This window comes from Lithobates pipiens, unplaced genomic scaffold (genome assembly GCF_037356315.1).
Source record: "Lithobates pipiens isolate NorthernLeopardFrog02 unplaced genomic scaffold, aLitPip1_a1.2 Scaffold_13, whole genome shotgun sequence".
Classification (NCBI taxonomy): Eukaryota; Metazoa; Chordata; class Amphibia; order Anura; family Ranidae; genus Lithobates; species Lithobates pipiens.
Window position 1 is genome coordinate 322,469,615 of NW_027507718.1, and position 15,720 is coordinate 322,485,334.

Sequence of the window (15,720 nt, forward strand, 5' to 3'; positions counted from 1 at the left end):
CTTATCAGTGCCATCTGTCATCAGTGTCACGCGTCATCGGTGTCACGTATTAGTGCCATCTGTCATCGGTGGCACGTATTAGTGCCACGTGTCTTCAGTGCCATGTATTAGTGCCATGTGTCATCGGTGCCATGTATTAGTGCCATCTGTCATCAGTGCCACTTATCAGTGCCATCTGTCATCAGTGTCACGTGTCATTGTCCTGGTGCTTCAAAAGTGTAATAAATAGTCAACAAGTTAGATATGTAATTTATGTTCCTAGAACACAGGATGGCGCTACCTGCATGTTGGGCCTCTCTATGTGGCCAGGCTGTGAAAGTCCCACACATGTGGTATTGTAATACTCAGGAGGAGTAGCAGAATTTTTTTTGGGGGGGGGGGGTGTCATTTGTGGTATACACATGCCATATGAGAGAAATAACCTATTACAATGACAATTTTGTGGAGAAAAAAAATGAAAAATCTTAATTTTGCAAAGAATTGTGGGAAAAAAATGACAACATCAAAAAGCTCACTATGCCTCTTACTAAATACCTTGGAATGTCTACTTTCCAAAAAGGGGTCATTTGGGGGGTATTTGTACTTTCCTGACTTGTTCGGGTCACAAGAAGCGAGATAGGCCACCAGTACATCCATCAGATGTGACCAATTTTGTGCGATTCGCACCACAGCTTGTAGACTCTCTAACTTTCACAAAGACCAAATAATATCCACTAATTTGGGTTATTTTTACCAAAGATATGTAGCAGTATAAATTGTGGCCAAAATTTATGAAGAAAAATTTATAATTTACATAATTCTGTCACACTAACAAAGAAATATGCCTTTTTTTTCAAAATTTTCGGTCTTTTTTTCATTTATAGCGCAAAAAATAAAAACCCCAGAGGTGATCAAATACCACCAAAAGAAAGCTCTATTTGTGGGAAAAAAAGGACAAAAAAATTTATTTGGGTACCCTTGTTGCATGACTGAGTAATTGTCATTCAAAGTGTGAGAGCACCGAAAGCTGAAAATTGGTCTGGGCAGGAAGGGTATTTAAGTGCCCAGTAAGCAAGTGGTTAAAGTTGTGTACTTTGTTCCCCTTAGACTTCTCCAGATAAAGTGGATTATGAGTATAGCGAGTTGCTGCTTTATCAGAACCAGGTTCTCCGTGAAGCTGAGCTATTTAAGGAGGCATTGGATCATCTTTGTACGTATGAAAAGCAGATCTGTGACAAGCTAGCAGTGGAAGAAACAAAAGGTAAATTTTCATGTGCGTTTTTTAAACTGTGGCTAATATTATTCCAGAATAGGTTGTATGTTATTGACTTTAATAATGTATCTAATTTGAATGTGACGCCAGTGCTTCTGAGTATCTTATTTTTTTTATTTTCAAAATCTTTTTTGAGTTTTCAGTTAGCATACAAATTGCCCACATAGGGGTTAAACATTACCTACGCAGGGGCAGGTCCTCTGAAGCGGCAACAGATCGCATCAGGGCACATAATACGTAACAAACCACCTACCTGCGAAGCAGCAATGGGCTGCAGCAGGTCTACCATATAGCATAACAGTCTTACTTATCTATACCCCAACGTGGGGAGAGGTTTAGTTCAGGAGGATCTTTGCTCAACACTATAATGGCAGGATAGCGTGACATGAGTAGTTGGATCAATGCTTCTGAATATCTTTAGTTGAATCCCAAAATAACATGAGTAGCAGTTTACAATTTAATTGTGGATACATGTCAGTCTCTCCTTTTTTGATGTGCAAAATAAACTATTAAAGTAAGGGGCAGCTGTCCCTAAACGATTGCCCTCCCCCATATAGATATCTCTCTATCTCTTATCTCTATCGCTAAGGCTGCTTTCACACTGAGGCGCTTTACAGGCGCTATAGCACTAAAAATAGTGCCTGCATATCGCCTGTAAAAAGCCTCTCCTCTCACTCCATTGTAAAAGCCCGAGTGCTTTCACGCTGCAGTCGTGCGCTTGCAGAACGATAAAGTCCTGCAAGCAGCATCTTTGCAATCGCCATGCCCATTGAAATGGCAGCACCGCCGGCAAAGCGCAGTGGTGCTTTGCGGGCGATTTTAACCCTTTTTCGGTCGCTAGCAGGGGTTAAAAGTGCCCCACCATTGTCTGAATAGCGTCGCTAAAAATAGTGACGCTTTACCACCAACGCCCCAGTGTAAAAGTGGCCTAAGAAAAAAAGTAAACTTTTTTATTAAACTGTCATATCTCCAGAATATATAGGTCATGAATGTGAGGGCAATATTTTAAATTCTAACTGGTATTCTGGTGCTTTTTATATAGTATCTATCTAATTAGTATCTTTATTTTATTTTTTTGCTTTTAGGAGATTTATTACTGCATTTGGGTCGACTTGAGGAGGCAACAGATGTGTATCAGGCTTTGCAGGAGAGGAGCCCTGAGAACTGGTCATATTATAAGGGTTTAGAAAATGCCATGAAGCCAGGTAAATAATCTTTTTAATATATATTTGTATATAAACAGTGTTAAAGGGGAATGAAACGTAAAAGAGAATTTTCTGACTGGTAGGCTTCTTAGGACCAAAGAGACCCTATTGGTCTCTTCTGTCATAAATCCCTCTCGCCAAAAAGCATTGGTGTACACTGAGCCGCTCAACTCATCATACATTTGTGACTCCAAAGCACGGGAATTGCATAATGATGGCTGAAAGAGCCTGAACCTGGAAAGAAGACATGGAGAAGATGTCTACGTTCATGACTGATTGGAGCCCTGACAGTACCACGCTGGAGGAGATCACTAGGGAGAGTCTGCCCTAATATGCTGGTTATACAAGTACATTAATTATAGTTAAAAGTTCCTGGGGCCCAATTTAATAAAATTATTTATTTTTTTGTTACGGAGGTTTCATTCTGCCTTAATTTAGAAGAAATTACATCGAAAAAAAACCACATCTATATATGAAAGTGGATTATAACGTTGTGTGTGTGTGTGTTTGCTTTTTTTTTTTTGTTTTTTTTGTTTTTTTTTTTTGCGCTTATCCCAGGCCCAGTTTTGGAAGGTTTATCCTCACTTCCTGTCCTGGGGACAACCTTTTCACCTGACAGAAGTGAGGGAAACTCTCCAGCAGCATTACAGACAAAAATAAAAGTGTTGGAATGATTAGAATTGCAGTCAACTTTTTGTCAGTTACCCTGTTGCAGATTTTCCCTCATTTCCTGTCTTGAAAAAATGTTGTCCCCAAAACGGGAAGTAAGGGGTAATCTCTCTAATGAAACCCCGAATAGAAGTAATACCTGCCAGATGTTCTAACCCTTTAACACTCCATCCAAACTAAGCGTGTTTTAGCTATAGATACTTTACATAAGTTATGCTTATTCTGTTACCTTAGAACTGACCTGGGAAAAACATGCATGAAGCAAATTTAAAATACCCTTCTCCTGCACGTTGGTGCTAGGTCAGATAGAAGAAAATAAGGAAGCCATGGCATTTTTATGCCAGCTAGATAAAAAGCATTGTTCTGCCGACTTTTGGGCCTTTTCCTCATGTTGCCTCCAAATATATAAGCAAAATAAAATAAAAGAAAATCGTTTGGGCTGACCATAATGGCTGCAGCATGCGTGACCCTGAAACTGAGAACTTGCTACTGGAGTTTTCAAGAGACGTAAAGTATTAGGTGGTTGAATTCACCATTGTCCACCAGAAACTTTAGATACCAGTTTCAAGTAAATTTAGCCTTAAAAAATGGAGAGACCAGAACCCCCTTGTGAACATTGTAATGGGTGGCTTCAGCCTGGATTTTAGATAGGGATTCCAGCAATGAGATTCCTAAGAAACATGAAGGGTAAATAGATGAGTTTGAAAGAAAAAAAAAAAAAAAAGTTTTTTTCCTTTTTTAATTTGTCACTGTAATATTTGCTCTTTTAAATTGGTCTGCATATACTTGTCGAAACTTTATTGCATGTGCAATTAAAAGGAAATCTGAGTTTATCATTGCATGTAATTGCTCACATTTTGACAATATATGATTTCTGTGCAGGAATCCTGCACATTACAGTAGTTATTTTTTCTTTGTACCATATTTATTAATCAGACCTATGTTAAAAAAAAAAACTTTGTATGCATTTGCAGCCACTGTAGAAGAGAGACTGAAGATTTATGAGGACAGCTGGACTAAGTTTCCAAAAGGTTTAGTGCCAAGGAGACTGCCTTTAAACTTCTTGACAGGTGTGTAAAAAGATCAGTTTTCCTACGAATGTACAATTGATTCATTGTTTGTTCACCCATAGCTCTTTGTTTTTAGGTGAAAAATTTAGAGTGTGTTTGGATAAATACTTAAGAATGAACTTCAGCAAAGGATGTCCTCCAGTTTTCAACACTTTGCGGCTGTTGTACAGTGACAAGGAGAAGGTAATGTTTGGGTAATGGTGGCTAATTGTACTTACATATAACTCTTTAGCACTACACTAGAATTTTTAGGGCAAATTATTATGGTTTATGAATAAATAGTCGCGCTACGGACTTCCCACCCTGTGTGTAACTGAAATAAATGAAAATTAAAATAAAAAATTGAAAATGCAAAAACTACTGTGAGTTATTAGACATAAAATTTACAGGGGTTAGAGCTGCCTTTGCCTAGATCCTCCACCCCCTAAAGGTGGGGGGGAGGTTTGAATGTAAAGGATTAAATAGTGGGCTATGGCGCTAAAACCCAATATATATCTAACCTATGATGGTCTATCTATAAAGATATATACAAAATTAATAATTAGTTTATAAGTGTTACAATACAAATCTATATTTCAGTGCTGAAATTTTTTTTACGTTGCAAAATGAAAATGAGAAAAATGCAATAATCAGTGTGTTTTCTCTGCATTGAAGGTTGGCACTTTTGCACTAGTCACTTTACCTTGTGTTACCACTACCTGGGACATTACTGTATGGGACTTCCAGCGATCCCAGAATGTGATTTTGAAAGTTTTTTTTTCTATGCACAAGGACGTTTTTGGGATTAATTATTTTGCACAACCTTTTGAATGATTTTTTTTTTCTTATCAATTTTGATATTATTATTATAGGCAATTTATATTTATGGGTCACAGTAGTGTCAGCACGTATTTGCACACACTGATAATTGCATTTTTCTCATTTTTAATTTTGCAACGTAAAAAAATTTCAGCACTGAAATATAGATTTGTATTGTAACACTTATAAACTAATTATTAATTTTGTATATATCTTTATAGATAGACCATCATAGGTTAGATATATATTGGGTTTTAGCGCCATAGCCCACTATTTAATCCTTTATATTATGGTTTATGGCATGTAAAGCAATAGCCATGATTTGGATGTAGCCTTCGGTGCATACAATCGCTCCTTGGTTATCTAGTCAACCAAAATTCTCACTTATGAAAAGGTTATTTGCAAAAATGTAAACTAGCCCCTGATTTCCAAAATATCAGGGATTCATGGCCTAATTCTACCCTAACACTTAACCTAGCCAACACCCATTCATGCAAGTTACCAATATAGGGAATTTGACAGTCTGTACTATGCACCATGTTTTGTTACAAGAGAAGTATGGGGTTTGGGATTATTTGACATTTATACTTGCATAGGTGGATGCAGCATTGGTGAGATGCTGCATCTGTTCCTCAGCGCCTCTACACTGAGAACCGAGCGATCGAACACCACCGACCGCTCGGTTTTCACAGCTCCCCAAGCAGAGAGCTGGAGGCTGTCAGTCACAGCTCTTCTCTACCTCCTCGCTCACCATAGCACATGGCTGTGGAGGGGGCAGGAGTGGCCGGTTTAGCCTCTCAGCAACTCGCAGAAAGACAGCCAGGTGTCTGTCCAGGGATCTAGGCGGATCTTGACTCCGTGGTTGTGATGACGTGGAGCCTGGACCGACTCTGACACTCTGCTGAAAACTGGTCATGGGAGTGCATGTCATTTACCGCTTTGGCTGTACTTCTCCTTTTTAAAAGAACAGAGATGCCACAGGGTTTTTATGGGCAAGCGAAGATACCAGATAAGAGTGTGACACATATGTAAAAAAAGTAGTACAAAATGTATTAGTTTACAAATTACATGTGAAAGTGTTAAAAACAAAAGCCGATGGTCATGCTACAACAATATACAGCTAAATCCGACTCATGAAGTTGTTCACATAGTGGGAGGCCGATCAGTATGCATGAATTGAGAAATCCCAACATGTTTCAGGATATTGAATAGTTAAATTCCTCCTTCAGGGGCTAATTTGAATCAAGCTGTATTATCTAATAACACAACGGCAGAAATGGATTGTCAAAAGTCATATACGTGTATGTATTTACACATGATATAAAAATAACAAAGAATGTAAAAGCAACATTCTAGGGAACAGCATGGGGGATATAGGGGGAAAGCAAGTTTGAATATGATAATACTTAGAGTAACCATCATTAGTAGGCCGAAATACACATCCGAGTCCGCTTAAATCTGGGCCTCCGCCTCAGGTAGTCCCATCGTATGGGTCAGTCAAAAGAAGGGGCTCTCCAAGGTGAATGTAAAACATTTGCAATGTTCTCTAGCTAAACAATGGCACATAGTTCACCATAATGTAGTTTTAAAAAAGAGTAAAGGAAACTTCTCCTTTTTAATGCATGTATGAAAAAGAAACAAACAAGGCAGTGTCTATTTCAAGTTATGTTCTTCAATTCAATTGTTGTCTATTTATACAATTGCTCATTCCATGTGATTGCATTGTCTCTGATTTATTGGAAATACTCACTGGTTCAGTAGTCTTTCTAAACGTAATTTTTTTGATATTTTCCAGGTGGAGATTATTGAAGATCTTGTTGTAGGTTATGAAACATCACTAAAAAGTTGCAGAATGTTTAACATTAATGGTAAGTGTAACTTCTATAGCCAAGTTTTACTTCTATTGTCATTGCTAAACAAACAGCATTTTTCTTGTGTTTCTCTTAAAGCCCAGCTCCAAGCAAAATAGCTTTTTCCCCTTGCAGTTGGGCTGTGCCTGCAATGCAGATGGTTAACTGCTCTTTTTGTCTAGGGAGTGAACACGGCACTTATACTCGCCAACTCCTTCAATTCTTGGGAAAACTGCACTCCCCCCCACATCCAGTGGGTAGACTGTTCCTGATGTCTCTATGGGCGTGATGACGTCAGGAACAGTCCACCACACAAGACACCTGGACTGCAGGTGGGCAACAGCCAAAGGGACTAGTCCTGTGCTAGGGAGATTCGAAGGATTAGGTGAGTATATTTTGGCTCTCAGAACCCCTAGACCAAAACGAGTAGTGAAGTACATGCACAGCCTCCCACTGCATGGTGGTTATAAAAATAAAAAATGCCTGAGTTCTGCTTCAATGGAAAAAATAGCCTGTTCTCAGTATTCGGTGTTAAGGTGAGCCTGTAATTTTAATGTTCAGTGCAAAGTAACAGGGTCCTGTTAATGTGCTACCCTTTTTGTCCTCCTGAGTCCAGTGAAATACCTGATTCTTCTGGGTATGGAGGATCGTGTGATTACTATTCCTTTCATAATGCAGAGTTTAAGCATTAATCGCCAGATTTCTTTGATAGTAGATGTTTTACTCTTGACATAGAACCCTGTCGCTCTTTTATTGTACAGATGATGGAAAAGAGGAGCCACCAACTACATTACTGTGGGTTCAGTACTACTTAGCACAGCACTATGACAAGATTGGTCAACCATCATTCGCTCTTGATTACATTAATGCAGCTATTGAAAGCACACCAACATTGATCGAACTGTTCCTTGTGAAAGCTAAAATATACAAGGTATTTTTTTTACCTTTACAACTATGTGACCATGGTAAAATATGCACCTTCACACATTGAGTTTTTGAAAGTGTCTGAACTATTTTTCTCAGAATGTCTTTTTCTAATCAGAAAAATGGATCATAAACATACAGTAGATCCTTGTTGAAAAAGGTTTCCCTAGTGCCTATGAAGCTGTTTGAGTCCATTCACATATGTTGGCTCTTTAAAGAGGAGGTTCACTTGGGGGGGGGGGGGAATTTTAGTCAGCAGCTACAGGATTTGTAGCTGCTGACTTTAAAAAAAAAAAAAGACTTGAATTGTCCAGGGATCCAGCGCTGCCCTTACCCAGGCTAGTTCTTCACTAGCCTTTGTGTTCCCAGCATCAAAACTGAGCAGTTGGCTTTACAGCCGGCTGCCCACTGTGCATGCGCAAGGTGTGCTTTGCTAATGGCCCGTAACATGTCCAAGAAGACTGTGGGGAGGGGAGAACTTCTGCTAGGATCGCCGAGGCGATCCGAGCGGAAATAGATGCCTGTCAAAAAGGCCAAATGTGGGGGGAGATGGGGACTTAAAGGGGAACGTCCCTTTTTGGGTGGCGTTTCTCTGAGTGTGCATTGTATGTGTGTGTGTTTTTTTTTTTTTTTTCTTTTTTGCACAGAAAGGCTTTTAGAATCTTTCTAATGTGCATGTAAATGAATTAAAATGTACATTAAACACAGAGGAAAACCTTTTTTTTTTTTTTTTTTTTTTTTTTTTTTCCCAGTCTTAGGAAAGAGTGCTTTAAAAGTTAAATTTAAAGTGGTTGTATGGTCTTTTTTTACAACTTTTACCTACAGGTAAGCCTATAATAAGGCTTACCTGTAGGTAAAAAAAAAATCTCCTAAACCTATACGGTTTAGGAGATATTCCCTTCGCAATGCGCCGCTGACTGCAGCGGCGCATGCGCACAGGGGGTTCTCGGCTGAAAGTCTGGCAGACGCCGGACCCTGCCAGAAAGCAAACTCCCATGCACGGGAGTGACGATATCGCGGCTCCGGCCACTCAGTGCCGGAGCCGCGATACCCGGAAGACACGCTGAGGGAACATGTCGGCTCCCTCGGCGTGGATCGGGCGAGATGTCGGGGCCTCGTTCTAAGGCAAGTATTTCATAATGAGCTAGTATGCTGTGCATACTAGATCATTATGCCTTTTGCCTTGCAGGTCAGAAAAAAAAAAACCTCAGCGGGTTTACTACCGCTTTAAGCCCTCATTGATGTATTATGTAGGTTTTGTGTTGCCTGTTACCTTTTTAAATTCCTAACAAATTTCCCACCCTTGTCTGTCATGCTACTACATTAATGAGGCCTTGAGAAATACCTAAAACTTCCTGGTGTGGAGTTACACATGAAGTTTTCTCTTGGACTCCCATAATGCAGTGCACTGTGCTTCATTTCTGGTGTCTGAGCACTGTCCTGTGAGGGGTACAGTTAATAAGAAAAACCTTATCTGTATAGTGGGAAATAGTCTATGCCACAGAACAGTATTCAATTTAAGGAAGCCCCATCAGTGAAGTTTAAAAAAAAAAAATCTTAGCAGGGGTTCGGACATAATCATGTCAAATATAGGAGCCCTGCTAGTCTAGGAGCGAACAGGAAGTGTTGGGGATCCAAAAACATACTACATTGACAATAGACAGGAGAGATTTAGAAATGGGCACAGTTGGTCCAGTCCTCGTCTTGATATATTTTTAAGAGTGATCTGTCTCAGGCAATACAATGTGTTATTTTTCAAAGTGGTATTCTCTCTTTTAGCATGCTGGTAACATCAAAGAGGCTGTTCGGTGGATGGATGAAGCTCAAGCCCTGGACACAGCAGATAGGTTTATCAACTCAAAGTGTGCAAAGTACATGTTGAAAGCTAACATGATAAAGGATGCTGAGGAGATGTGCTCTAAGTTTACAAGGGTTTGTATCACGATTTTTCAAAAATGTTGTAAATGGCATTCTGGTACATTTTTATCTGCTTTTACTTGTAAAGATAACTACTTATCTAATTTTGAGTGATATACTATAGTGGTTATGAGCAATATAGTAAAGCCTTTAGCTATACTTCTCCTTTTAAAGAGAAGTATGGGGTTTGCAAAGAAAAAAACAAAACCTCATACCCTCCTAGGCGGTGAAGCATCAGTCCAATGCTGCATGTATCCCTTGCTGTCTCTGCACTGAGAACTGAGTGATGAACACCACTGATTACTCAGTTCTCCTCTTGTCTCTGAGCAGAGAGCCATGACTGACAGTCATCGGCTCTCCAGCGCTGAGAGGAGAACTGAGCAATGGGCTGCGGAGGGGGGAAGTACAGACTTTGGGCATATCTCGTCCACATCGTCAGGATAGTTTCTGAGCCTGGACCAGCTCTGTGACTTTAGCTTACTGTCGGCTAAAATGGATAGCAGGAGTGCAGAACTAACTGCACTCCTGTGATCCATCGTATAAGTAATATATTGAGAGAGTGGAGAAAAGTATACCCCCTCCCCCATGTATTTTCTAAGACAAAACCATGGTAGCAACTGATTATTTGCAGGATTTTATCATTCAGCATGGGGGTGGGGGGTCAAGCAGCTGAAGCTTGGGACACAGGTTTTTCTGTTTTTTATTAGTCTAAACAAACTTAAAGTACCTTCAAAGCATACAGTTGTGCAAGATCACATCCTTCCCTTCTTATTACAGGAAGGCACTTCAGCTGTGGAGAACCTGAATGAAATGCAGTGCATGTGGTTCCAGACCGAGTGTGCACAAGCATATAGATCTATGAACAAGTATGGTGAAGCACTTAAAAAATGCCATGAAATTGAACGAGTGAGTGAACAGATAATACATTTTTTTTTTTTTTTTTTTTTTTTTTTTTTTTTTGTGGTCAGATTGTCTTTAATGTTCCACATTTTCATTTTATGAACCTAGAAAAGGAAAATATTCAGTTAGATTTCACTAGTTATAAACCCAGCTCCGACATAAAGAATAAAAATAAGGTTCTGTGCCCCCAGCCTCCAACCAACCTTTTTCCACTTGGGGGCCGGATTCAATGTATATGAATGGAATGCATTTCACGTACTAATAAATGAAGATAACATTACATAGCCCCTACACTTCTGGCCCTGTTTAATTTGCACAGCCCCCTGCACCTCTGGACCCCTTTATGTTTTTACACTGTCTCCCTTTTGGGAAAAAAAAAATTCTTATCACTTCTATTGCTGTCAGGCAGAATGTAAACATCCCTTGTGACAGTAATAGGCAGTGACAGGTACTCTTCATGGAGGGATCTGTAAGACCCCCAAATCCCTCTTTTGCACTTAAAATCATTCAAAATGCAGTGTTTGGCTATTTTGAATACTGTAATTTTTTTAAACTTGGCACCTTTAAGTCCCCTGTAAACGGGAAGTGATGTCATGACATTTACTTCAGCATTACTAGATCCCGAGACCTGATTGAAGCAGACTTCGGCTTTGTTTGGCTCTCTGGCCAGCCATCCCACCAAGAGGCCCGAGCGAGCTGGGTGAGGGCAGACATCTACTCCCACTGCTTGGAATAACAGCCAAGCGTTTTTTTTTACCTGCTTTCGGGGTAGCTGCAGCCATCACCTCGGTACAACCTCTTTAAGCCGAGGCCGCATATGTGTAGGGTTGGTGTGAAGGGTTTAAAATGTCCGTGTGCCGGGTGCACGTGAATTTATCATGTGCACTGACGGGCTGGACAGTTAGCCGGGGTGCAGCCCGCGGGCCGTAGGTTGCCGATCCCTAACATAGAGGATTTGTTTGGCCATATTTTTTTCCTATATACTGAGGATTGCCTCTTACAATCTTCAATACAAACTTGCAGGAAATAAACTTCTTAGCCTTGTCACTTATATTTTATTTTTTTGGAGGGCTGGGGACTATTATCGCCACCATGATCGTGGGGCAATGTCTGTAAATAAAATTGTGCTTGGTGTGCACATAACTAATACGCACATTATGCTTTGTAATTTTATTTTAGCATTTTGTAGAGATCACTGATGACCAGTTTGACTTCCACACTTATTGTATGAGAAAAATTACACTCAGGTCATATGTGGACTTGCTGAAGTTAGAGGATGTACTCCGACAACACCCATTTTACTTCAAAGCTGCCCGACTCGCTATAGAAATTTACCTAAAACTTCATGACAACCCTTTAACAGATGAGAATAAGGAGCATGAGGCAGACACAGGTATGTGGAAAAATGATTACCTTGTCTTTAAAACATAAAATAGCTCAGTGTAATTTCCTTTATTAAGATGGTTGTAAACCCAGATAACAAAAATGAAACTGAACTTTGTAGCTTAATTAGCAAAGCAGCACAACCCATTTGTGCACATCTGACAGGGAAACGAGCAGCCTGTCATCTGTAATCCTCCATGCTTTGCTACTGGCAAAAATCCGATACCTGGAAAAAAAAGGTGTCACCATGCTCTTTGACAGTCATGCAGATGGTGCGTGGCTCCTGCAACCTCAGTCTGACAGAGCTGGGAGTGTCTGTACTGTCACTTTCTGCCCACTCAGCTACCTCTGCACCATGACCAGCATAGTTACCCACAGTCTCAAAGGTCTGGGCACAATCTTGGACTCTTGACAGCTGTCCCAATCAAGCTGTTAAGGAATTGAAGGTCTGCCACAGACAGCTGAGTTATCCGCTGTAAATATACTGCATTGGCACTAAAACGGAGGTGCTGCCGGGTGGGGCAGCTAACACACATCACATACGGCACTAAAAAAAAAACCCTCTCCCTTCCTCCTCTGGTTCCCTCAGCAGTAGATATTCAGCGGCTCAGTATTGGGAACTCGAGGTCAGGTGGTGCCTTCCTGTATGTGTGAACTTGCGAGGAGGTGTAGCCTTTGTACCAAGAGGGTATACTGAGAAATTGAGGGTACATATAATGCTATTTTTATGTTTATTGCACAAATTTTTAAAGGATGCATGTCTGATTACTGAACAAGGGGTTTACAACCACTTTAAATTAACAGGCTGAACTAGTTTTCCATAGTTTTGTTCTTGCCCTTGCCTCTTAATGTATGGTACAAAAGGACCATGTTTTCGTACTCTGTAAAGAGGGTCAAGAATCATATTATTGCTTGTATACCCTTTTTTTTTTTTTTTTTTTTTTTTTCTTGGGGGGAGGGGGTCAGGAATTATGTTTGATAGCAGGCTCCAGTATACTGAGTCTCCTTGCATTTCTGGTTTCTAAAATGGCTTTTCATTTTAAATACATGCCAAATGATTTTTCAGAAAATTGGGAGTTTTTTAATTTTTTTTTTTTTTTTTTTTTATTGAAGTACTGCTAGAAAAAGGATTATGACAAGTTGTCATTTTACAGGTGTTTGTTAATTTACCAAGCAATGTAAATAGAAGGATAGGGGCTGCAAGCAATAGGGCTGTATTCATGCTACTCTAGACAGGGGACATAATTATGTACTTGTGATTTTTATGTGATGTCCCCTTCTTTTTTTATTTTTAATTTTTTTTTATGCAATCCCTGTTTGGGTGACCCTGTTAAAGGTATAGTGTACCCCAAAATATGTGCTTTTTTTTTGTAAATTCTTGTTAGATTCTGATGAAATCCTATGCTTGAATTGTCGGGTCCCTACATCTGCTGCAGAAACTGCCTTCTGCTTCTCCAAGTTGAACTTTCAATATATAGAGAATTCAGAAGAGGGTGGAAACACCTTTTGTAGTACATGGGTGGGAGTAGAGGCAGGAAATATAGTGGGGGATCTTGCTGATGGATTCCCCAAAAGACATATACCACCAGTCCTGCCGAACTGAAATATCGCTTTGGGTGGACTAGCTCTTTAATCATGTATGCATTGAATTCCCTGGTAGCCAATATGTCAGACAAAGAGCTGAAGAAACTGCGCAATAAGCAAAGGAGAGCTCAGAAAAAAGCTCAGCTGGAAGAAGAGAAAAAGAATGCAGAGAAGGAGAAACAGCAAAGGAACCAGAAGAAGAAAAAAGAGGATGACGACGAAGAGATTGGAGGCCCAAAGGAAGAACTCATTCCTGAAAAGCTAGCAAAGGTATTTTTAGAAGTCTGTTGAAAAACAATAGATTTCCAAGGCTGGGGTGTATTTTATTAGAGATGCAATTTAGTGGTATCCTGATGGCAGTTATTCAGCATGAATGGTGGAAATTCTGATTAGAGAGACTGCCAGAGCATGCCAAGTAGTGGTAGCCTGAGAGCTGCTCTTGGCATAAATGGTGGGATTCTGAGTAGAGAGACTAATATGGATCAGCAGCTGGGTACCGGTGTTTAGAAGTGGTATCCTCCCACAATTCAAACATTCTGGCTTACAGTACCTAAGGTTGACCGTAGAGTTTAATCGTGGTTAGGACAGTAGATGTTAAGAAGTGCTTTAGCTCAAATGATATGTGCTGTAAAGAATTGCAATATATGTTGATGTTCTAGGAAAATGATAAATTGTTTTGCTTTGTATCATATGTATTTGTCTTGTTTATCTAGAACAGTAGTCATTGCTCTTAGATTTGGCGCCAATGTTTTTGTTTAACCGTGCATTCTTTTTTTCTTTTTTTTTCACGCAGGTGGACAATCCATTAGAAGAAGCTATTAAATTTTTAACACCACTAAAGAATTTAGTTAAGAACAAAATAGAAACACATCTATATGCATTTGAAATCTATTTCAGGAAAGGTAAGAACCTATTGAAATGTTTCTTTTTTTATAGTCACTGTTTTATTGCAAAATATAGCATCTGTACAAAGACTAAGGGTGTTTAATAGTAGGGATTTTGTTTCTCAAACGCATCAGTCTAAGCCCTTATATACACGGTCGGAGATTCCGACGGAATGTGTCCTATCGGACCATTTTGTCGGATAATCCGACTGTGTGTGGTCTCCATCGGACTGTTTCCATCGGAGTATCCGACGGACCAAGTTTTCCAACTTGTCCGTAAAATTTTCCGACAAAATGCTCCGATCGGACATACTCCGATCATGTGTAGCCTACTCTGGACAAAGTGCCATGCGCGCTCAGATCAAATTCCTAGACCAAAGCTATTGGCTACTAGCCTGAACGTAGTCCCGTCGTAACGAAATAACGGCATCGCATTATGTACAATCGGATTTTCCGACAACTTTGTCCGACCGTGTGTATGCAACAGTTTCGGACATAATCCAACGGATTTGGTTGTCAGAATGTCCGACCGTGTGTACAAGGGCTAAGACCTTGTTCACACCATATGTGTATAAAAACGGATGGGGAAAAAACACGCAACTTTAACTTGCATAGGCTTAGTCATGCAATGTGCAGAGATGTGTGTGTTTATTGCATAGATCTGCAAGGACACAAATCTCGTTTCCTATGTGCTCTGTTTTCACAGAAAAAAAAAACCATTCTCTGCAAGTGCACGCAAGAAAAATGTTCTCTATGTGCCCTGGTTACACCACAGTGTTTTTTTTTTTAATTACATTTTTATTAATGGCTAAAGTACAATATAAAATTGTGAACAAAATTATAGTCGACCATAGCCAATAGTATTACTCGTATAAGGCATAACAAATATGTCAATGTTACAGCAGGTCACCTTATGCAAATAGAAAAAGAAAACTGAATGTAAAACCACTCAGTATAAATGAAAAATAAAAGGTTATAATAAAACAGCACAAAACAAAGGCATCAAAATTTACACATCCAGATTTCGCCTATGGCTTATTAGCCTATGGTTCTGCAATGTAAAACTGACTATGCCGAATACCCAAACTTAATCTTGCCAAGATAAGAGGTTAATCTAGACTTGTCAGAGTGTGTACTTAAAAGATTTGGAATGTATGGCAATGGCAAAACTCACTATCTTCTGGTTCCAGTTCAAGCACAGGGGGGACAGTAACGCTTTATTCAAACCGATTTGTAGATCAGAGAAATCCACAGTAAAAGGCTTATCCAGTCCAGAAGAATAAG

At 39.7% G+C, this 15,720-nt stretch overlaps 1 protein-coding gene across 1 annotated transcript in view; it reads left to right on the forward strand.

The window, feature by feature from the left end:
• Positions 1-15,720, forward strand: part of NAA15 (N-alpha-acetyltransferase 15, NatA auxiliary subunit) — a 91,466-nt gene that overhangs the window by 45,998 nt on the left and 29,748 nt on the right. Inside the window, exons 6-16 of the mRNA XM_077476922.1 lie at positions 1,087-1,240; positions 2,338-2,457; positions 4,101-4,196; positions 4,273-4,379; positions 6,790-6,862; positions 7,606-7,775; positions 9,548-9,700; positions 10,463-10,591; positions 11,765-11,978; positions 13,629-13,822; positions 14,346-14,454. Of these exons, the coding sequence (XP_077333048.1) occupies positions 1,087-1,240; positions 2,338-2,457; positions 4,101-4,196; positions 4,273-4,379; positions 6,790-6,862; positions 7,606-7,775; positions 9,548-9,700; positions 10,463-10,591; positions 11,765-11,978; positions 13,629-13,822; positions 14,346-14,454 (1,519 nt within the window). The remainder of the gene's footprint in view (positions 1-1,086; positions 1,241-2,337; positions 2,458-4,100; positions 4,197-4,272; positions 4,380-6,789; positions 6,863-7,605; positions 7,776-9,547; positions 9,701-10,462; positions 10,592-11,764; positions 11,979-13,628; positions 13,823-14,345; positions 14,455-15,720) is intronic.